A 17,746-nucleotide genomic window follows, 5' to 3' on the forward strand; every position below is an offset into this window, starting at 1 on the left:
AGACTCAGCTTAATTTTGATTATGTTCTAAAATCTAAGTGCCAGTGATTGCATATGGATTCCCTTCTTGAATACTTGTTTGTTAAACATGATATCTGAAATATGATGTAAAAATCAATGTTAATAACTAATTTTAAAAAATGCATTGAAATTAAACTATTAAAAAGTCCTCTACCACGGACACGCCCCCTCCCCTCCCCTGGGCCACTGGGTCTGCGTGCAGAGTCCCCTAGTGAGGGCCTGAGTGAGAGCACTCAAGAACTTTGGCATCAGGTTTGAACATGGAGTCTCTCTCCTGCCGGCCCTCCCTGTCCCAGGCGGGAAGGCAGAGGAAGCTTTTCTGGGTCACTTTGTGCAGTGGAGTGGTGACTGTTGGTCTCCCTTCATTTGTACTGGAACTCCAGCCATATTAGGGCCTCAACTTTCCCTGAAACCATAGGCCAGAACAGCCTTCCAGGACTGGCTGGTTCTTTCTGTGGAAACAAGTCTGCTCCCTGAAGCCTTCTGCCCAGCCAGGGACTATCCCTTAGAGGCATTTTTGTCTGGGTGCCATGTCTCTACCCCTCCCTGGCACACAGCCTTGGGATAATGGCTTGTGCATGGCTGTACAGTAAAGGAAGCACTCCCACCCTCAACATGGAAGATGGAACAAACTATTTTTAAATGTTGTTTGTTGTTTTTTTTTTAAGGAAAGCATATAATTAGAGGCAGTATAACCCCAAACCCTCTGCCACACCCACTGAGCCAATCCAGCCATAAAGCAAAGGAAGAATTTCCAAGAACTGTCACCCAGCAGACAAATTATTTTTCCCCTTCTATTGGAAGGAGGCATATTGAGAAAGACTCTTCCACGGTTTTAAAACTTACATCACTCTATGACATGCAGTGAAACTGAGTGCTGCTGGCTCAGGTCTGTATAGCTATTTGGGAGACTGAGGTCTGAGGATCATGTTTTGAAGCCAGCTTGGACAGGAAAGTCTATAAGACTCTTATCTCCAGCCAGCCACCAGAAAACCAGAAGTGGTACTGTGGCTTAAAGTGGTAGAGCACTAACCTTGAGTGAAAAAGCTCAGAGACAGCACCCAGGCCCTGAGTTCAAGCCCCACAACCAACACACACAGACAAACAGTGAGGAAACACTACCTAAGATCAGGACGCCTGCCTCCACCGCCTGAGAGCTGGGATGCAGGTATGCACCACAAATCCCTTCCAGGCCAGCACCAGCAGAAGAGATTCCTCCCCTGCCACCCCCTTCTCCCTGTGTAACTCAAACACATGTTACCTAGATGTCGAACTCAGATCTTGCACCAATACACAGAAGCACTGGCTTACCCTGTATTAGAATTAAAACCAAAAAGGCCAGCAGTAAAGAACCAGAGAGATAGGATTTTAGCCTTCCAGCCTGTGAAGTCCAGGCAGGCTCCGGGGCTCAGCTGTCCTGTGGGACAGCCATCGGGAACAGGGCTGTGCCCTGCTGACAGCAGTGGCACAGTGTCATTCATTTTCCTCTAGCTTTCTGCTGGGCACAATTGGATATGACATGCACAGAGGAAGGGGGATTCTCTTCAGTTCTGACACACTGTGCCTTTCCAATGCACTTAGATCCTTTTGCCTCAGTCACTTGTGTTCCAGCAGAGGTTTAATATGAATTATCAATATACATAAATACATACGTATTGTACCTAAGAAACCTAACAACCCTTATAGAGTGAATGGAAAACAAAAAAGCAAGTAGCCAGGCTCGGTGGCTCACATCTGTCATCCTAGCTACTCAGGAGGCTGTGTGATCTGAGGATCACAGTTCAAAGCCAGCCCGGGCACGAAAGAACGTGAAACTCTTATCTCCAACTAACCACCACAAAACTGGACGTGGCGCTGTGGCTCAAGGGGTAAGGTGGTAGCCTTGAGCTGAAGAGCTTAGGGACAGTGCCCAGGCTCAGACTTCAAGACCCACGAGCCAATAAGAAAGAGGAGCCGGGAATTTGGCCTAGTGGTAGAGTGCTTGCCTAGCATGCCCAAAGACCCAGGTCCGATTCCTCGGGAACCAAACACATACACAAAGAGCCACAAGTGGTGCTGTGTGGTTCAAGTGGTAGAGCTCTAGCCTTGACAAAGCCCAAGGACAGTGCTCAACCCCTGAGTTCAAGCCCCCCAAAAGAAGAAGAGGAGCAGGAGGAAGAAGAGGAGGAGGAGGAGGAGGAAGAAGAGGAGAGGAGGAAGCAGGGAAGGAGCCACGGTGGTGGGGGGTGCCTGGTAGTGGGGCTTGAACTCAGGGCCTGGGCGCTGTCCCTGAGCTCTTTCACCCAAGGCTAGCCTGAGCCCCCCAGGTCTCTCCTGGAACATCACCTCCCCAGCCTTCCCCCTTTCCCCAAGCCCCCCAATTCTCCCTGCAGGACTCTGAGCTCTTTCACGTGAGGCACCAAGCCTGCTTCCCCTCTCTGCCCCACCATCCAGATGGAGGGCCCACACATAATAGGTGCTCACTGATCTCCTACTGGTCCAGCGGACATTGGGCCTACCAGCTTGCAGCCTCGCAGAATCCTTACATAACGTTAGTCAGAATGTTCTATATTGCTTGCTGGCTGGGCAGACACGCTGTGGGTGAGTGAGGGGAGGGGAAGGTCGTGCCGGTTATGTAACTGGTTTGCCCCACTTCTCAGAAGACAGAAGGCCATCCATCTCCTAGGTCAGCTTTCGAGCTCACAGGCCTCCCTACCCTAAAACCCTGGCTGCGGTATGATCTGCCAGCTGTCTGCCAGATGCTCAGGCAGCCGGGGAACACTGGAAGCTCATGGAAAAGAGCTCAGGAAGGAAGATCAAGAAGCAGAGATGGGCCTTCCTCCTGTCTACCTGCTTCCGAAACCAGACGGCCTGCCTGTCCTGGGAGCCGGCCACCTCTCAGTGACCTGAGGCGGGCTGGAGAGCTGTGAGGGGCCCAGAGGGTACCCCCTTCTACGGAGGAGGGAGATAAGGGCCGAGACACAAGCAGGCACCACGTTCTGCCTGTGTGTATCTCAGAGGGGCCGTGCACACACACGGTCATCTGTACCATGCACTAAAATGTGTTCATGAGTGTGGGCTGGGAGTGTGGCCTAGTGGTAGAGTGCTTGCCTAGCATGCACAAAGACCCGGGTTCGATTCCTCAGTACCACATACATAGAAAATGCCAGAAGTTGTGCTGAGGCTCAAGTGGTAGAGCTCTAACCTGGAGAAAACCCGAGGACAGCGCTCAGGCCCTGAGCCCAAGACCAGGGCTGGCAAAATAAATAAATAAATAAAATGTGTTCATGAACAGCCATTCACACACCTGTGCATTCGTCCTGCTGCACGTCACTGGAGCACACACCCATCCAGCACCCAGGGACTGGTTCTGGGCTTTCACACTCAGAACTCTGGAGAAGCATTTATACACACACACACACACACACACACACACACACACACACACACACACACACACACACACACACAGAGGATCGCTGGTGTGCAGAGCCTCCAGACACGCAGACCGGTTCCACATACAGCTGCAGACACACCCCAGCTGGTCAGCACTGAAAGTTTCTTCCAGGCCCCCAGAAGGGGAGGGGAGCTGGTGGCAGCCCACGTGACCGGCCCCGCCCCCCGATGGGAGGGAGGGTAGGACGGAGTTTGGCCCAGCTGGGCGGTGCTGCAGCCCTGAGGAAACCAAGCACCACCGACCACGTCTGGGTCCCGCGGCCCCGGGGCAGAAGTCTGAGGCAGAGGGTGAGTGACTTCATCCAGTACCCAGCTGTGGGAGGAAAGGGAGGGGGGCCACAATGCCGGCTGCCCCTCATTCCTGGCTCGTGTGTGTGTGTGTGTGTGTGTGTGTGTGTGTGTGTGTGTGTGTCCTGGGGCTTGAACTCCGGGCCTGTGTTGTCCCTGAGCTTTTTTTGCTGAAGACTGGAGCTCTACCACTTGAGCCACAGCGCCACTTCTGGCTTTTTCTGTGTATGAGGTACTGAGGACTCGAACCCAGGGCTTCGTGCATGCCAGGCAGGCACTCTACCACTAAGCCACATTCCCATGCCTCAGAACCCTTTTAAAAATGGATAGCTGGTCGGAGTGACTGCTGGCTGAATGTGACCCCCTTTCTCTCTCCTCCCTCCCTCTCCCCTCCCCTTCTTTCTTTCCAGCTCCACTCCACTTCCAGATTTTACTTGGTGGCTCATTGGCGATAAGAGTCTCACAGACTTTCCTGCCCAGGCTGGCGTTGAACCTCGATCCTCAGACCTCAGTCTTCTGAGTAGCTAGAGTGTTAAGCGTGAACCACGGCACCTGGCTTGCCTCTCTCTTTAAATGGATGCATTTTACAGATCATATCCGGGCAAAGTCAGGAGCCCTTGTTTCTGGCACCCTGAGCCAGCAGCATCAGCAGCGATGACGATGCCCTAGATAAGCCAACGAATCTCAAGTCCAGTTGGTTCTGTCCTCTCCTGTCCCTCTTTCTGCGGTCCTACTTACCTGAGAGGGTACTGCTAATCCGATCCATGACTCTGCTGTCAACTCCCCAGCCTATCACCATCCAGGCCATCTTTCTCCGCTCGTCTTCCTTTCCTCCAGATCCCCAGGGTGGCCTCTCAGCGGTCACCATACTAATAAGCTTCATCTGAAGGCACATGGACTCACCCAGATGGGGTCAGGGTGACGCCTCATCCTTGCCCCAGAACAGAAGGAGCAGGGCGGAGACCAGAGCTCAGCCTCCAGCACCTGGCAGAAATCACAATTTAGAGTCCCCTAAGTGAAAACAGCCGGGCATTGGTGGCTCATTCCTGTAATCCTAGCTACTCGGATCAGAGAATCATGGTTCAAAGCCAGCCCCGACAGGAAAAATCAGTGAGACTCTTATCTCCAATTAACCAGCAAAAAGCCAGAAGTACAGCTGCGGCTCAAGTGGTAGAACACAAGGCCCTGAGTTCAAGCCCCAGTACCAGCTCAAGAAAGGAATGATCATTTTACCTGTTTCATTTATTTATTTCTATTCATTTGATGTGGCAGTGGGTCTTCTTAAAGTGCTGGAGGCTGTGTACCCCTCAGGCCTTCCCTCTGCCCCCCCATCTTGGCAAAGTTTGCTGGAGAAGCAGTGAGACCTAAAGTACCCACGGACACCCCCCCCCCCAGAGCCAGGCTGCTCTACCCACCCCAGGCAGGACTTGGGGTGTAGCTGTGACCACACAGGACTCTTCCACCCGAATTCCTTGGTGATTTGAGGACGACGTTGCAGAGCCAACCCAGCCAGCTCCTGGCTTCCCGTGAGAGCTCGTGAGGTCATACTTGGTCCTCGGAGCTCCTTTCCTCAGCTGAGCCAGAAATGCAGGGAAAGAAAGAAAGAAAGAAATGTTTAAAGGCATCCTATCTGGGGCCTCCTGGAAGCGGGTCCTCGTGCGTGTGACGCTCTGCATCTGTACTCCAAGCGGGGGGCTATTCTGAGAACCCAGGAAAAGGGGGTGCTTACATGGCAGCCAGATGGCTCTTGTGAGAAACTGGAGCCTCCTGCTTCCAATTTGTTTCCTGGAGCTAGAGGATGCTGCCATTAGAGAGGGTCCCAGCAAGCTCCCCCTCCCCCCTCCCCCTCCCTCCCCCCTCCCTATCCTCTCTCCTGCCCCTCCCCCCTCAGGGAAGAGAGGATTATCCCCACTGGGTCACAGTGGGGTGTCCCCGTGAATACCCCAGCCTTCCATTCATCTGCCTCGCATGATGTCAGTCACTTTTTGTGTTTCTTTATTAGCATATGTTAATTATGCACTGGGGTTTTCCATGCAATATTTCTACACCTGCAGATAATAGATTGCAGTGAATCCCTCACTTCTGCCACCCCTCACCCTCCCTTTCTCTCCTCCCTCAGGCTCCTTCCTGCGGAGGCCTGGAACTAGAACTACCCTCTTGGTCTTTCCGAGTTTGGTTTTTCTCAGAAAACACTATTTTTTTTTAAGGCTTTAACTTAGTTGGTAGATAGTTTTGTGTTCACCTTCCTGACTCTTGTTGGCATTTCCAGAACAGTCTGGAAGGCAGATGGGGCAAAGGTGGTCCTTATCCGTACTGCACAGGCGAGAACATGGTAGTCCAGGTAATAAGAGGGGTCGTTTCCACAGTTTCATGACCAGTAAGTTATGAAACTTAGGGATGGAAAATTGGAGGCTAACAAAGCCAAGCCACCTCACCTCGTTCTCAGAAGTCAAGCGTGGCTTCGCCAGGCACATATACAATCAAAATCCTTCTATCTTGCTGGCTTAAATTCAAGGGGCTTGAATTCACTCTGCTTGCTTGCTCCAATCGATCATGCTCTGCCATTTGAGTCACACCTCTAACGCAGCTTTTAGCTTATTACTACTTTAGAGATGGAGTCTGGCTTTGAATTGATTGACTGGCTTTGGATTGCCATTTCCCAGATTTCAGCCTCTTGAGTAGCTAGGGTTACAGGTATGAGCCACCGGCTTCCAACTTCTTCATGGCTCTTAAACCCTGAGCTAAGAGATGTTCTCCTAATGATTTGAGCATAATTTATATCTTTGAGGTGTTTAGTACCTGAACCTCACAGCCTTGCTTATGGTTCAGATAAGTGTTGCTGGAGTTTGTACTGGCAGATTGCATTCTAGAAGAATCTGCAAGAGTAACTGATTGAAGCAGAAGGCTCTCAAGCATGAACCAGGAGGCTGTGTCCTGTGGGCCAGACTGCCAGCTCCCAAGGCTGGTCTAGACCATGTGGACTGATGAGTCATTAGCTAGTTTCCTGTGAGATGAGAAGTTCAGGAAATTAAACCCAGACTCGGGGCTGGGAGTGTGGCCTAGTGGTAGAGTGCTTGCCTAGCATGTGCGAAGCCCTGGGTTCGATTCCTGGGTACCACATACATAGAAAAGACTGGAAATGGCACTGTGGCTCTAGTTGTAGAATGCTAACCTTGAGAGAGCCCAAGGACAATGCTTAGGCCGTGATTTCAAGCCCCAGGATTGGCAAACAACAAACAAGCAAAACAACAACAAACACCAGACTCTAGAACTCATCCAAATTTAGCACATCATGATTCTATTTCTGGGGGTGAACCCACATTCTTTTCCCCTTTAACAGGAAGACTTAGTGAGCCTTCCCAGAAGTGGAGCTGTGGCTCAACTGGTAGAGTGCCAGCCAGCCTTGAGCAGAAGAGCCAAGAGAGAGCACAAGGACCTGACTTCTGGTACATACACACACACACACACACACACACACACACACACACACACACACACACGCACACACACACACACTTGCTATATCAGTTAATGAAGTATGAATTAGGTCTCAATTCATGAATCTTATTAATGAAGCAGGCATTTCTCCTCCTCCTCCTCCTTCTTTTTCTTCTTTTGGTGCCCGCCCTGGCTTCTTTTTGCAATACTCAGCGTGTGAAGAAATACCATGCCACTGGTGTCCTGTGCTCAGAGGAACTTACATTTTAGCAAGGAGATACACGGGGACAGGCAACCAAATAAACAAAGCAGCAGCCAGTTGTGAAGAAAAGAGAGCTGGGATCCAAAGGCAAGCTGCTATGGAAGAAATGACATTTAAACCCAAACACACCGAGCCAGCAGCTGAGGGTGGAGCTGAGAGGTTACAGGCAGAGGGGCTGGGAGGGCCCCGAAGGAAGCCCGGGCCGCCAGCTGGGAGCCAGAAGAGCAAAGAGGAGAGGGGGAAGGGGGCCGGCAGAGCTTCAGCCAGGCAGGAACTCAGACCAGGTCATTTAGGGCCATTATTAAGCTCCAGTATTGGCTGACAGCGGCCAGCAGCTACTAGAGGGTCTTGAGAATGACTGGCTCTTGAATAAATGATAGGGCTCAGGCAGCAAGTGAGGTTGACATGGAGGTGTGTTGTTCTGTGCACCCCAATCTCTGGGCTTAGTCCATAGGCATGTTGCCATGTACCCCTTCCAAAGGGGGGGGGGTGTGTATTAGGGTCCTCTGAAGTAAAGCACTCCCAAAGAACAGGTGACTTCTGCCAAGCAGTGATTTATTCAAGTCTCCTGAGAAAGGAAAGCCACCATTTTACATCTTCTCCAGCCACGCAGCATGTGTATGTAGAGAACAGCAATAAAATACCAACCACCCCAGGAATTTCCCTATGGCTGTGTGTGGCTTTGGCAGAGGCGTCCGGGTCTCCGCTGTTGTCTGGGGTGTTAGGGAGGAAAAACAAACCTGAGAATGCTGACAGAATGGAAAGCATTCGGGCATGAGAGCAGCCAAGCCCAAATTCAGGCTTCATTCCTGCCGCCAGCTCACTGTGTCCACGTGAGCAAATGAGGTCTCTCTCCAGTCCCAATGTCTCCTGGAAAGAAGGTTCACGCCTGTCATCCTCACTACTCAGGAGGTGGAGGTCTGAAGATCGAAGTTCAAAGCCCGTCTAGACAGAAGAGTTGAGGAGACTCTTATCTCCGATTCATCTCCAAAAAGCTGCAAGGAGAGGAGCCGAGGCTCAGGTGGTAGAACGCTAGCCGTGAGTAAAAAGGAGTGTGGGGTGTGTGTGTGTGTGTGTGTGTGTGTGTGTGTGTTGGTCTTGAGGCTTGGGCTTTGTGCTCAAAGCTAGCACTCTACCACTTGAACTACATCGCCACTCCTTCCCATTCCCCCTCCTCTCCCTCCCCGTCCTCCTCCTCCTCCTCCTCCTCCTCCTCCTCCTCCTCCTCCTCCTCCTCTTCCTCCCCAGGTCTTGCTGACTGGCTCCAGGTCCAGGCGACTGCCATGATTCCCTGGGTTCTCCTGGCCTGCACCCTCCCCTGTGCTGCAGACCCGCTGCTTGGCCCCTTCGCCCGGAGGGACTTCCAGAAAGGCGCCCCTCAACTCGTCTGCAGCCTACCTGGCCCCCAGGGCCCTCCCGGCCCCCCCGGAGTCCCAGGGCCATCAGGAACCGTGGGAAGAATGGGCTTTCCTGGTAAAGATGGCCAGGACGGTCAGGACGGGGACCGAGGGGACAGCGGAGAGGAAGGTACAAGGCTGCACTGCTTCCTGTCTCCACAGGGTGGGGGAAGGGTACACCAGCTCCCGGAGAGGTGTGGTTCAGGTACTGAGTTCAAGTCCCAGTCCTGGGCCAATACACAGAATAAAGAAAGAAGCCCTTGCCGGGCGTGGTGGCTCACGCCTGGAATCCTAGCTGCTCAAGAGGCTGAGATCTGAGGATCAAGGTTCGAAGCCAGCCTGGGCACAAAAGGACCTGAGACTCTTATTTCCAATTAACCTCTAGAAAATGTGAAGTGGGGCGTGGCTCAAGGGTAGGGTGGTAGCCTTGAGCTGAAGAGCTCAGGGACAGTGCCCAGGCAGAGATCAAGCCCCATGACCCACACACATAAAGAGTGCTTGCCTAGCATGCATGAAGACCCAGGTTCAATTCCATAAAAAAAAAAAAAAAAAAACTGGAAGTGGTGCTGTAGTTCAAGTGGTAGAGCTCTAGGCCTTGGGAAAGCCCAAGGATAGTGCTCAGGCCCTGAGTTCAAGCCCCAGGACTGGCAAATAAATAAAAACAAACAAATACGTAGCAATTCAAAGTTCAGTACATCTCAACGCCATTCCACTGACTGGAGGCTGCTGACACAGGGAGAGCAACCATGACAGCAACTGTGACTGGATGTAAGCATTTTTACCCATAGATATTTTGACGTGTTCTGTAACGCAGCAGAGAGAAGTATGCGTTTTATGAGATATGAGTATTAAAAAGCAAGGCAAGGTGCACAGCCAAGCATGCTGGGAAAGTGTTTTAGGGGCTACGATGCCCCTAGGGTGGGTATGGACTTGGAAGTAAATGTGGGGAGAAATCCTTAGCATCACCTGCTTCCCCCCTCAGTATCCTTTAGTGACGGTTTCCTTCACACATGCACACCTGCTCCGCTTCTTGGTAGAACGATAATCCACTCCACCATAAGGAGGAACCATCGTTTCGAGTCTTTTCGCTTGCGATGGGAATCCATTGTCCCCTTTTTCCTTTGTTCTTTGTGTGTGTGTGTGAGGTTTGAACAAGACCTTCCCTCACACCAGCTTCTGTCCTTCAGGTCCACCAGGTCGCACTGGTAACCGGGGAAAGCAAGGACCAAAGGGCAAAGCTGGGGCCATTGGCCGGGCTGGCCCTCGTGGCCCTAAGGGGGTCCCTGGAACCCCGGGGAAGCACGGCTCGCCAGGCAAGAAGGGGCCCAAGGGCAGGAAGGGGGAGCCGGGCCTGCCGGGCCCCTGCAGCTGCGGCAGTGGCCGGGCCAGGTCGGCGTTCTCCGTGGCCGTGACCAAGAGCTACCCCCGGGAGCGACTGCCCATCAAGTTTGACAAGATCCTGATGAACGAGGGAGGCCACTACAACGCGTCCAGCGGCAAGTTCGTCTGCGGGGTGCCTGGCATCTACTACTTCACCTACGACATCACGCTGGCCAACAAGCACCTGGCCATCGGCCTGGTACACAACGGCCAGTACCGCATCCGGACCTTCGATGCCAACACCGGCAACCACGACATCGCCTCGGGCTCCACCGTGCTGGCTCTGAAGCAGGGCGATGAGGTCTGGCTGCAGATCTTCTACTCGGAGCAAAACGGCCTCTTCTACGACCCTTACTGGACAGACAGCCTCTTCACGGGCTTCCTCATCTATGCTGACCAGGCTAAGCCCAACGAGGTCTAGGCCAGCCCAGGACCTGGGCCCAAGGCTCACTGCCTCCGCCTTTTTATTGTCTATCATTAAATCCAAGATTTTTTAAATTATTATTATTTTCTGTTCATTATTTTGTGTTCTTTTTTTTTGTTTATTTTTTGTGGGTCATGGAGCTTGAACTCAGGGCCTGAGCTCTGTCCTTGGGTTTTCTCAAGGCTAGCGCTCTACCACTTGAGCCACAGCACCACTTCCAGCATTTTCTAAGTATGTGGTACCGAGGAATCGAACCTGGTTCTTTGTGCATGCTAGGCAAGCACTCTACCACTAGGCCAAACTCCTGTCCCGGAGTTTGTCTTATTTTTTTCTTTTTTTAAGTTGATTTATATATAAGACTGCAAATTTTAAATGGGCAGATTATACATCTTTACCTATGGGCACATGTTGGAACCCCTGCAAAGCTCAAGAATATACTAGCCTTGGCATGGTGGCTATAATTCCAGCTACTGAGGAGAAAGATGATGGTTCAAAGCTAGCTCAGGCAACAAGTGAGCAAGAGACTCCATCTAAACACATAACCAGGGAATGATGGTACTGGCCCGTAATCCCAGAGACACCGGTGGACCAGCCTTGATTGGGTTCTAAGAGCGCTCATGTCATTAACACAGGGAACCCTGAAAAAAAAATAGTGAGGATGAAGAAAGAGGTCAGAAAGTCGGAGCAAAGCAGGCAGGATCCCACAGGCTGGGATTAATTAAGCTGAGGTGTCGGTGGTACTGCCTGTCATGTCATCCTCACCTTTGCCACTAGGGGGTGAACGTGTACCACCGACAAGGGGAGGCTGGAGAGGGGAAGGAAAGAGGGTCAGGCAGCCTTGGTACTGTGCTGGACAGGGGTGAGGGGTGGAGAAGGGAGAGGTGGAGGGGGTAGGGAGAGTCTCAGCCCTTCCAGGGCTGGCTTTGAACCACCATCCTCAGATCTCAGCATGAGTAGCTAGGATCACAGGCATGAGCTCCTTGGCTCCCAAGGCATTTGGACATGGCATGTCAGGCGGCAAGGGTGATGTGATGACTCAAGCAGCCCCTCCCTGCTGGCTCCCTGGGCCGAGGGTCTCACTGGGCAGGTGGTCTAGGTCATTTTTACCTGCGGTCTCTAGGCCTCCATCACTGGCCAGCTCCTTGTCCAGTCTGGGTTGGAGGTCTGGCAGGCAGGCCCAGGGCTTTGAAGTGAATGGCTCCTTTTCTTTCCTGGACTGCAGTCTGGGGAGTTCCTGGGGTTTCATCTGCTGTCCCCACAAACCGGGGAGGCTGGCCGGACTCCAACCTCTCTGGGGTTCCCAAGTTGGGGCTAGGGTTCTGTGGGGTCCGCTTGGAGTTGAATCAGAAAAGAAGAGCTCGCATTTCTGAGCTTCAGGTTGCAGAGAAGGAGGGCACAGGCAGGTTGCAGCCCAGCTTGCTCCCTGAGGACTGACCAGATGCAGATGGTGGGGTGGACGGCTGCTGGTGTCCTGTCACACAGTCTTGGGGGGACAGCAGGCACGCTACCCACTTCTTGGCACTGGTGGTTTTCAAGGCGGTGTCTGGCTGGAGTCCCTGGCGACCTCCTCTCTGTGGTTACTTGGGTGGCTGTGGGTGACAGGTGCCGGCCCAGCTAGCCGTGAGGATGGACTCTCAAGATCTTTTATTTCTGCCAGAGCTGGCCTCAAATCACAATCTCCCTGACCTCTGCCTCCTGATTCCACCAATACTCAAACATACACATATATGTAGGGATACATATATTCATGTATGTATTTATTACATATATTTATTTATTGCATATATTCATGTGTATATGTAGCACATATATTTATATATTTATCACATATATTTATATATTACATATATTTATGTGTGTATTTATCACATATATTTATGCGTATATTTATGACATATATTATATATTTATGTATATTTTTATTTATTACATATTTTATGTGATTTATATAATGTGCATATATTTATGACATATATTATATATTACATATATTTATCTATATATTTATTTATTACATCTATTTAGGTATATAGTTATCACATCTATTTAGGTATATGTCTATTATCCCATCTGTTTAGGTATATAGTTATTATCCCATCTGTTTAGGTATATATCTATTATCCCATCTGTTTAGGTATATAGTTATTATCCCATCTGTTTAGGTATATATCTATTATCCCATCTGTTTAGGTATATATCTATTATCACATCTATTTAGGTATATATCTATTATCGCATCTATTTAGGTATATATCTATTATCGCATCTATTTAGGTATATATTTTCTGCATATGTGCATGTGTGTATGAATTGGTTGCATATTTAGGTGTGCCATGTAGAGAGACATTTACTGTTGTCGTCGCGGGGCTTGACCTTGACCTGGGGATCTGGGGGGCGGGCCGTCCTCGCCTCCAGGCTCGGGGGTGCGGGGGAAACTGAGGCTCCGCCAACCCACCCCGCCGCGAGGGACGGACGAACGGAGCAGGTGGACGGGGCGCGGGTGCGCGTGCGCGATCGGCGGGGGCGGGGGGGGGGGGACGACCGTCTCCGACCGCGGGTACCCCGAGCCCCCGCCCCGCCCCCGCTACCTTCGCACCCCACGCCGCGGGGCGGGGAGGGCAGGAAGGGCCGCGGGGACGTGCGCGGGGACGCATGCGCGCGGCGGGGCCTCCGTTCCCCAGCGAGGGGGCGGGGCGGGGCAGAGGGGGCGGGGCCTGGGCGGGGCGGGGCCGGGGCGAGAGGGGCGGGGCCTGGGCGGGGCGGAGAGCACTGGAGCGGCCGCGGGACCCGAGCGCACGCAGGGCGGCGAAGGCGCTGCGTGGGGAGCGCCGAGGATTCGGGGACCCCCCCTTCTCCAGGGCCCCCCAGAACTGGGGCCTGGGCGGGGCCTGGCGCCCGCACCCCCCTCCCCCGGGCCGGACTGGGCTGCGTGAGTTGGGGCCGGGCTCGGGGCAGGACAAAGGCCGGGCGGGGAGGGGGGTGGGCCGCGGCTGGGGGGGGGGGAGGAACGGAGGGAGGGAGGGGAGCAACTTTCCCCGCAGAAAGAAAGTCTGCCAAAAAGAAAGGAAAGAGAAGTCACTCCGCCACTCACGTCCAGGCTGGGAGATGGGGGTCCCTGAGGTCGGCCGTGTCCTCCCCCGGGGCCGCCCCGTCCAGTCTGGGAGATGGGGGTCCCTGAGGTCGGCCGTGTCCTCCCCCGGGGCCGCCCCGTCCAGGCTGGGAGATGGGGGTCCCTGAGGTCGGCCGTGTCCTCCCCCGGGGCCGCCCCGTCCAGGCTGGGAGATGGGGGTCCCTGAGGTCGGCCGTGTCCTCCCCCGGGGCCGCCCCGTCCAGGCTGGGAGATGGGGGGGGTCCCTGAGGTCGGCCGTGTCCTCCCCCGGGGCCGCCCCGTCCAGGCTGGGAGATGGGGGGGTCCCTGAGGTCGGCCGTGTCCTCCCCCGGGGCCGCCCCGTCCAGGCTGGGAGATGGGGGTCCCTGAGGTCGGCCGTGTCCTCCCCCGGGGCCGCCCCGTCCAGGCTGGGAGATGGGGGTCCCTGAGGTCGGCCGTGTCCTCCCCCGGGGCCGCCCCGTCCAGGCTGGGAGATGGGGGTCCCTGAGGTCGGCCGTGTCCTCCCCCGGGGCCGCCCCGTCCAGGCTGGGAGATGGGGGTCCCTGAGGTCGGCCTGTCCTCACAGGCGGCCGCCCCGGAGCCCCGGACCGGGGACCACACGACGGCACCGAGGATGGAGGAGCCATGGGGCGAGGGCCGCGTGGCCCTGGACGTGCACTGCGCGCTGCGCGACCAGGTGGGTGCCGCCCGGGCCTGGGGGTGGGGGGGCGGGGCCTGGGTGAGGGGCCTGGGGTGGGGACGGGGTCTTGAGGAGGGGCCTGGGAGTGGGGGCGGGGTCTGGGGGAGGGGCCCCGGGCCTGGGGTGGGGCGGGGTCTTGTGGGAGGGGCCTGGGGCGGGGCCCCGGGCCTGGGGATGGGGGCGGGGTCTGGGGGGAGGGGGCCCGGGCCTGGGGGGGTGCAGAGCGCGGAATGGTCTGGAGCTGCAGCGTCCCCCCCCCTTAGCCCCAGAGGCTGCTCCTAAATGCAGTGTATAAATCTATCCCTATCTAGAGGCATCTAGACTGATAGAGGTGCATTATATGTGTATATGTGAGTATATACATATACATATACAGTACTCAAATTGAGTTTATCTATATAGGTATAGAGACAGATATGCATTATATGTATAGGTATGCACATATGTGTGTGTGTATATATATTTATTAGAGTAGTACTCGAATTCAGTCTACACAGGTATATAGATATATATGCATTATATACAGGCATGTGTATATGTACTTGAATAGTACTCGAATTCAGTTTATCTGTATCTATAGGTATAGAGGTAGATTTATATGCATTACATATAGGTATGCGTATATATGTGTGTGTATATATATGTGTGTGTATATATATGTGTGTGTGTATATGTGTGTGTATGTATATATGTGTGTGTATATGTGTGTGTGTGTGTATACGTATTTAAATAGCCAAGCTCTGCTGTGCACAGTGCTGCTGTTTACACCATTTCATTGGCTCATTTAGATTTGACTAAGTTAGAGTCTCAACCTCTGTGGTACCCAGGGGCTACCCCAAAATCAGGGAAGCCAAAGTAGTCCTGGCTGTAAAGAGACTCTTGGTATGTGGTCCTGCTGGAGAGTTACAGATAACATTCCCGTGTGTGTGTGCGTGTGTGTGTGTGTGTGTAATGCACATGAGTGATGCAAAGATAAGAAACGCCAATCGAATCCAAAGATGAGTATGAGAAACTGAAGACTTGGGGAGAACCCACAGATTCCCCTCCTGGGGCAGGAGGAAGTGGGGGGGCACGACTGAACTGGATGTCTGCCTCTGTACCACAGAGAGCCGGTGGGGCGCTTCTGCGCCTTGAGGACTTGGAAAAGGCCCGGTGGCCCCCAGCTTTCTGAGTCTTCTGCCTGCTCCTGGGCTGAGGCTGGTGAGGGTGGTTTGGGAAACCAGTAAAGGGGGAGCTGGTTGCCAAGCCTGCAGTCGGGGGATGCAAAGCAGCAGGTTCATTCTCTGAGCTCTGGAAGTTAAAAAAATCCAATCTCACCCTGGTGAGTGCAAACACACTCTGAAGGGTGCTGAGGAGGATCTATGGTGCTCTCTCGCTCTCTCGCTCTATTGCTCTCGCTCTGTGTGCTTTGGTTTTTGTTTTGAAGTAGGATCTCACTGTGTAGCCCAAGCTGGCCTTGAACTTGTGGTCCTGCTACTTCACTCTCCCAAGTGACATGGCTACATGGTAGGGACCTCTATACGCAGCTGCCTCTGCCTCACTGTGTCACCACCTGGTTTATTCTTTGGACTATTGATGATAATGATTTTTCCTCCTCCTCCTCCTCCTCCTCTTCCATCTCCTCCCCCTCCCCCTTCCTCCTCCTCCTCTTCTTCTTCTTCTTCTTCTTCTTCTTCTTCTTCTTCTTCTTCTTCTTCTTCTTCTTCTTCTTCTTATTCTTCTGGTGCCCCATATTCTCTTGTGACCTCATGATCATTTCAGTACATCTGGAAAAGCCCCTGTTTCTAAGGTCACATTCTGAGGTTCTAGGTGTAGAGAAGTAGATATCAGGCCTGGGAATGTGGCTTAGTGGCAGAGTGCTTGCCTAGCACGCATGAAGCCCTGGGTTCGATTCCTCAGTACCAAATAAACAGAAAAGGCTAGTGTGAAACTCTTTCTCAAGAGGTAGAGCTCTAGCCTTGAGTATAGAGAGGGACAGAGCTCAGGCCCTGAGTTCAAGGCCCAGGACTAGCAAAATGACTGGTGTTCTTTTGGGGGTGGCCCCTGGCTGAGCCAGGGCTGTCTCCCACGTTGGCTTCTGTGTCTGGCGCAGGACCAGGGAGTATGCCTCCTCCGTGCCCTCCTGTCTGGCAACACTGGGTGGCAGTTTGGAAAAACCAGGTTCCACCAGGAAAAGAAAGGGCAGGTTACTAGCCTAGAACAAAGTCCAGAGCCAGGTTCTCAGGAAAGCGACTCCAGGTTGAGCCCAGATAACAGACCTGGACAGTCCTCTAGCCTCCGTCGAGAGACTCCAAGTTCTGCCTCAATCTCCAAAGTAGACGAACAGACAGACTTGCCAGGAGCTGGTGGCTCCTAGCTACTCGGGAGGCTGAGATCTGAGGATTGTGGTTCTAAGACAGCTCTGGTAGGAAATTCTGTGAGACTTGATTTATTTTTTAACCAGTCCTGGGGCTTGAACTCAGGTCCTGGGTGCTGTCCCTGAGTTTCTTTTGCTCAAGGCTCGCGCTCTGCCACTTGGGCCACAGCGCCATTTCCAGTTTTCTGGTGATTCACTGGAGATAAAGAGTCTCAGACTTTCCTGCCCTGGCTGGCTTCAAACCACAATCCTCAGATCTCAGCCTCCTGAGTAGCTAGGGTGACAGGCACAAGGCACCTGTGCCCAGCTTTTCCATCAGGGGTTTTAAGGGAGGATGGCAAAAAAAAAAAAAAGGCTGTCCGGTCCCTTGTGTGGGGGGACTCTCTTTCATCAGTGAACCCCAAGAAAGTGGCATGCTGGTTTTCTGAGCATGGAACAGAGGACTCAGCTGGACCCTGGCCAGCTTGGATGGCTGTGTGTCCTAGAAGGCATGGAGCTGGCCCTGTGCCCTCGGCCTTCCTTGTTCTTTGTCTCCCTGAGTCATCCAGCCCTGGGGGGGGGGCATACAGCCAGCCTTCTCTGGGGTGTGCCAGCGCCCGGTGGGAGGAGCCTGTGGTTTCACACATGTGTGCATGCATACACACACCATACTAACACAGCACACATCTACCCTGCATACACCAGAGTTGAGTTTGCGTGTGTATGCACCGGACCCTGTCGATTTCTAGATGTTAGCTATCTCATTAGTCTACTTTTCCTCATGCAAATACACCGTATTGATCTGGGAGGATTTTTGTTCGAACTCTGAGGACATCTTTCCCGGGTGGGGAGGTCTCTGGGGAGGCCATTGTGAGAAGGAGGGTTCTAGTGTTCATGTTTTGAGTTTGTTCTGTTCTGTTTTGTGTTGGGTGTCAGTCTTGGGGCTTGAACGTAGCTGCCTGGACACCGTTCATGGACC

At 53.1% G+C, this 17,746-nt stretch overlaps 2 protein-coding genes across 3 annotated transcripts in view; both read left to right on the forward strand.

Moving 5' to 3' along the window:
* The first annotated feature begins 3,655 nt into the window (after positions 1–3,655).
* Positions 3,656–17,746, forward strand: part of LOC150044560 (complement C1q tumor necrosis factor-related protein 2-like) — a 17,955-nt gene continuing 3,864 nt past the window's right edge. Inside the window, exons 1-2 of one of the 2 annotated variants that reach the window (XR_016533058.1) lie at positions 3,656–3,743; positions 8,353–8,639. The gene's annotated coding sequence lies outside the window, so the exon portion shown is untranslated. Of the gene's footprint in view, positions 3,744–8,352; positions 8,640–17,746 lie in introns of those variants that run through there. The other variant, XM_090320876.1, reaches the window with a different exon arrangement.
* On the forward strand, positions 8,695–10,702 carry C1qtnf2 (C1q and TNF related 2). Its single transcript, XM_090320747.1, has 2 exons — positions 8,695–8,970; positions 10,028–10,702. Exons 1-2 carry the CDS (start codon positions 8,727–8,729, stop codon positions 10,639–10,641), a joined length of 858 nt encoding a protein of 285 aa, XP_090176873.1. The 5' UTR covers positions 8,695–8,726; the 3' UTR covers positions 10,642–10,702.

This window comes from Megascapheus bottae, chromosome 29 (assembly GCF_031878675.1).
Source record: "Megascapheus bottae isolate mThoBot1 chromosome 29, mThoBot2.hap1, whole genome shotgun sequence".
In the NCBI taxonomy this organism is placed as follows: Eukaryota; Metazoa; Chordata; class Mammalia; order Rodentia; family Geomyidae; genus Megascapheus; species Megascapheus bottae.

Coding starts and splice junctions, on each gene's coding strand:
- C1qtnf2 (XM_090320747.1), top strand. CDS start 8,727: ATGATTCCCTGGGTTCTCCTGGCCTGCACCCTCCCCTGTGCTGCAGAC. Junction 8,971..10,027: donor AGGGGACAGCGGAGAGGAAG/GTACAAGGCTGC, acceptor TCTGTCCTTCAG/GTCCACCAGGTCGCACTGGT.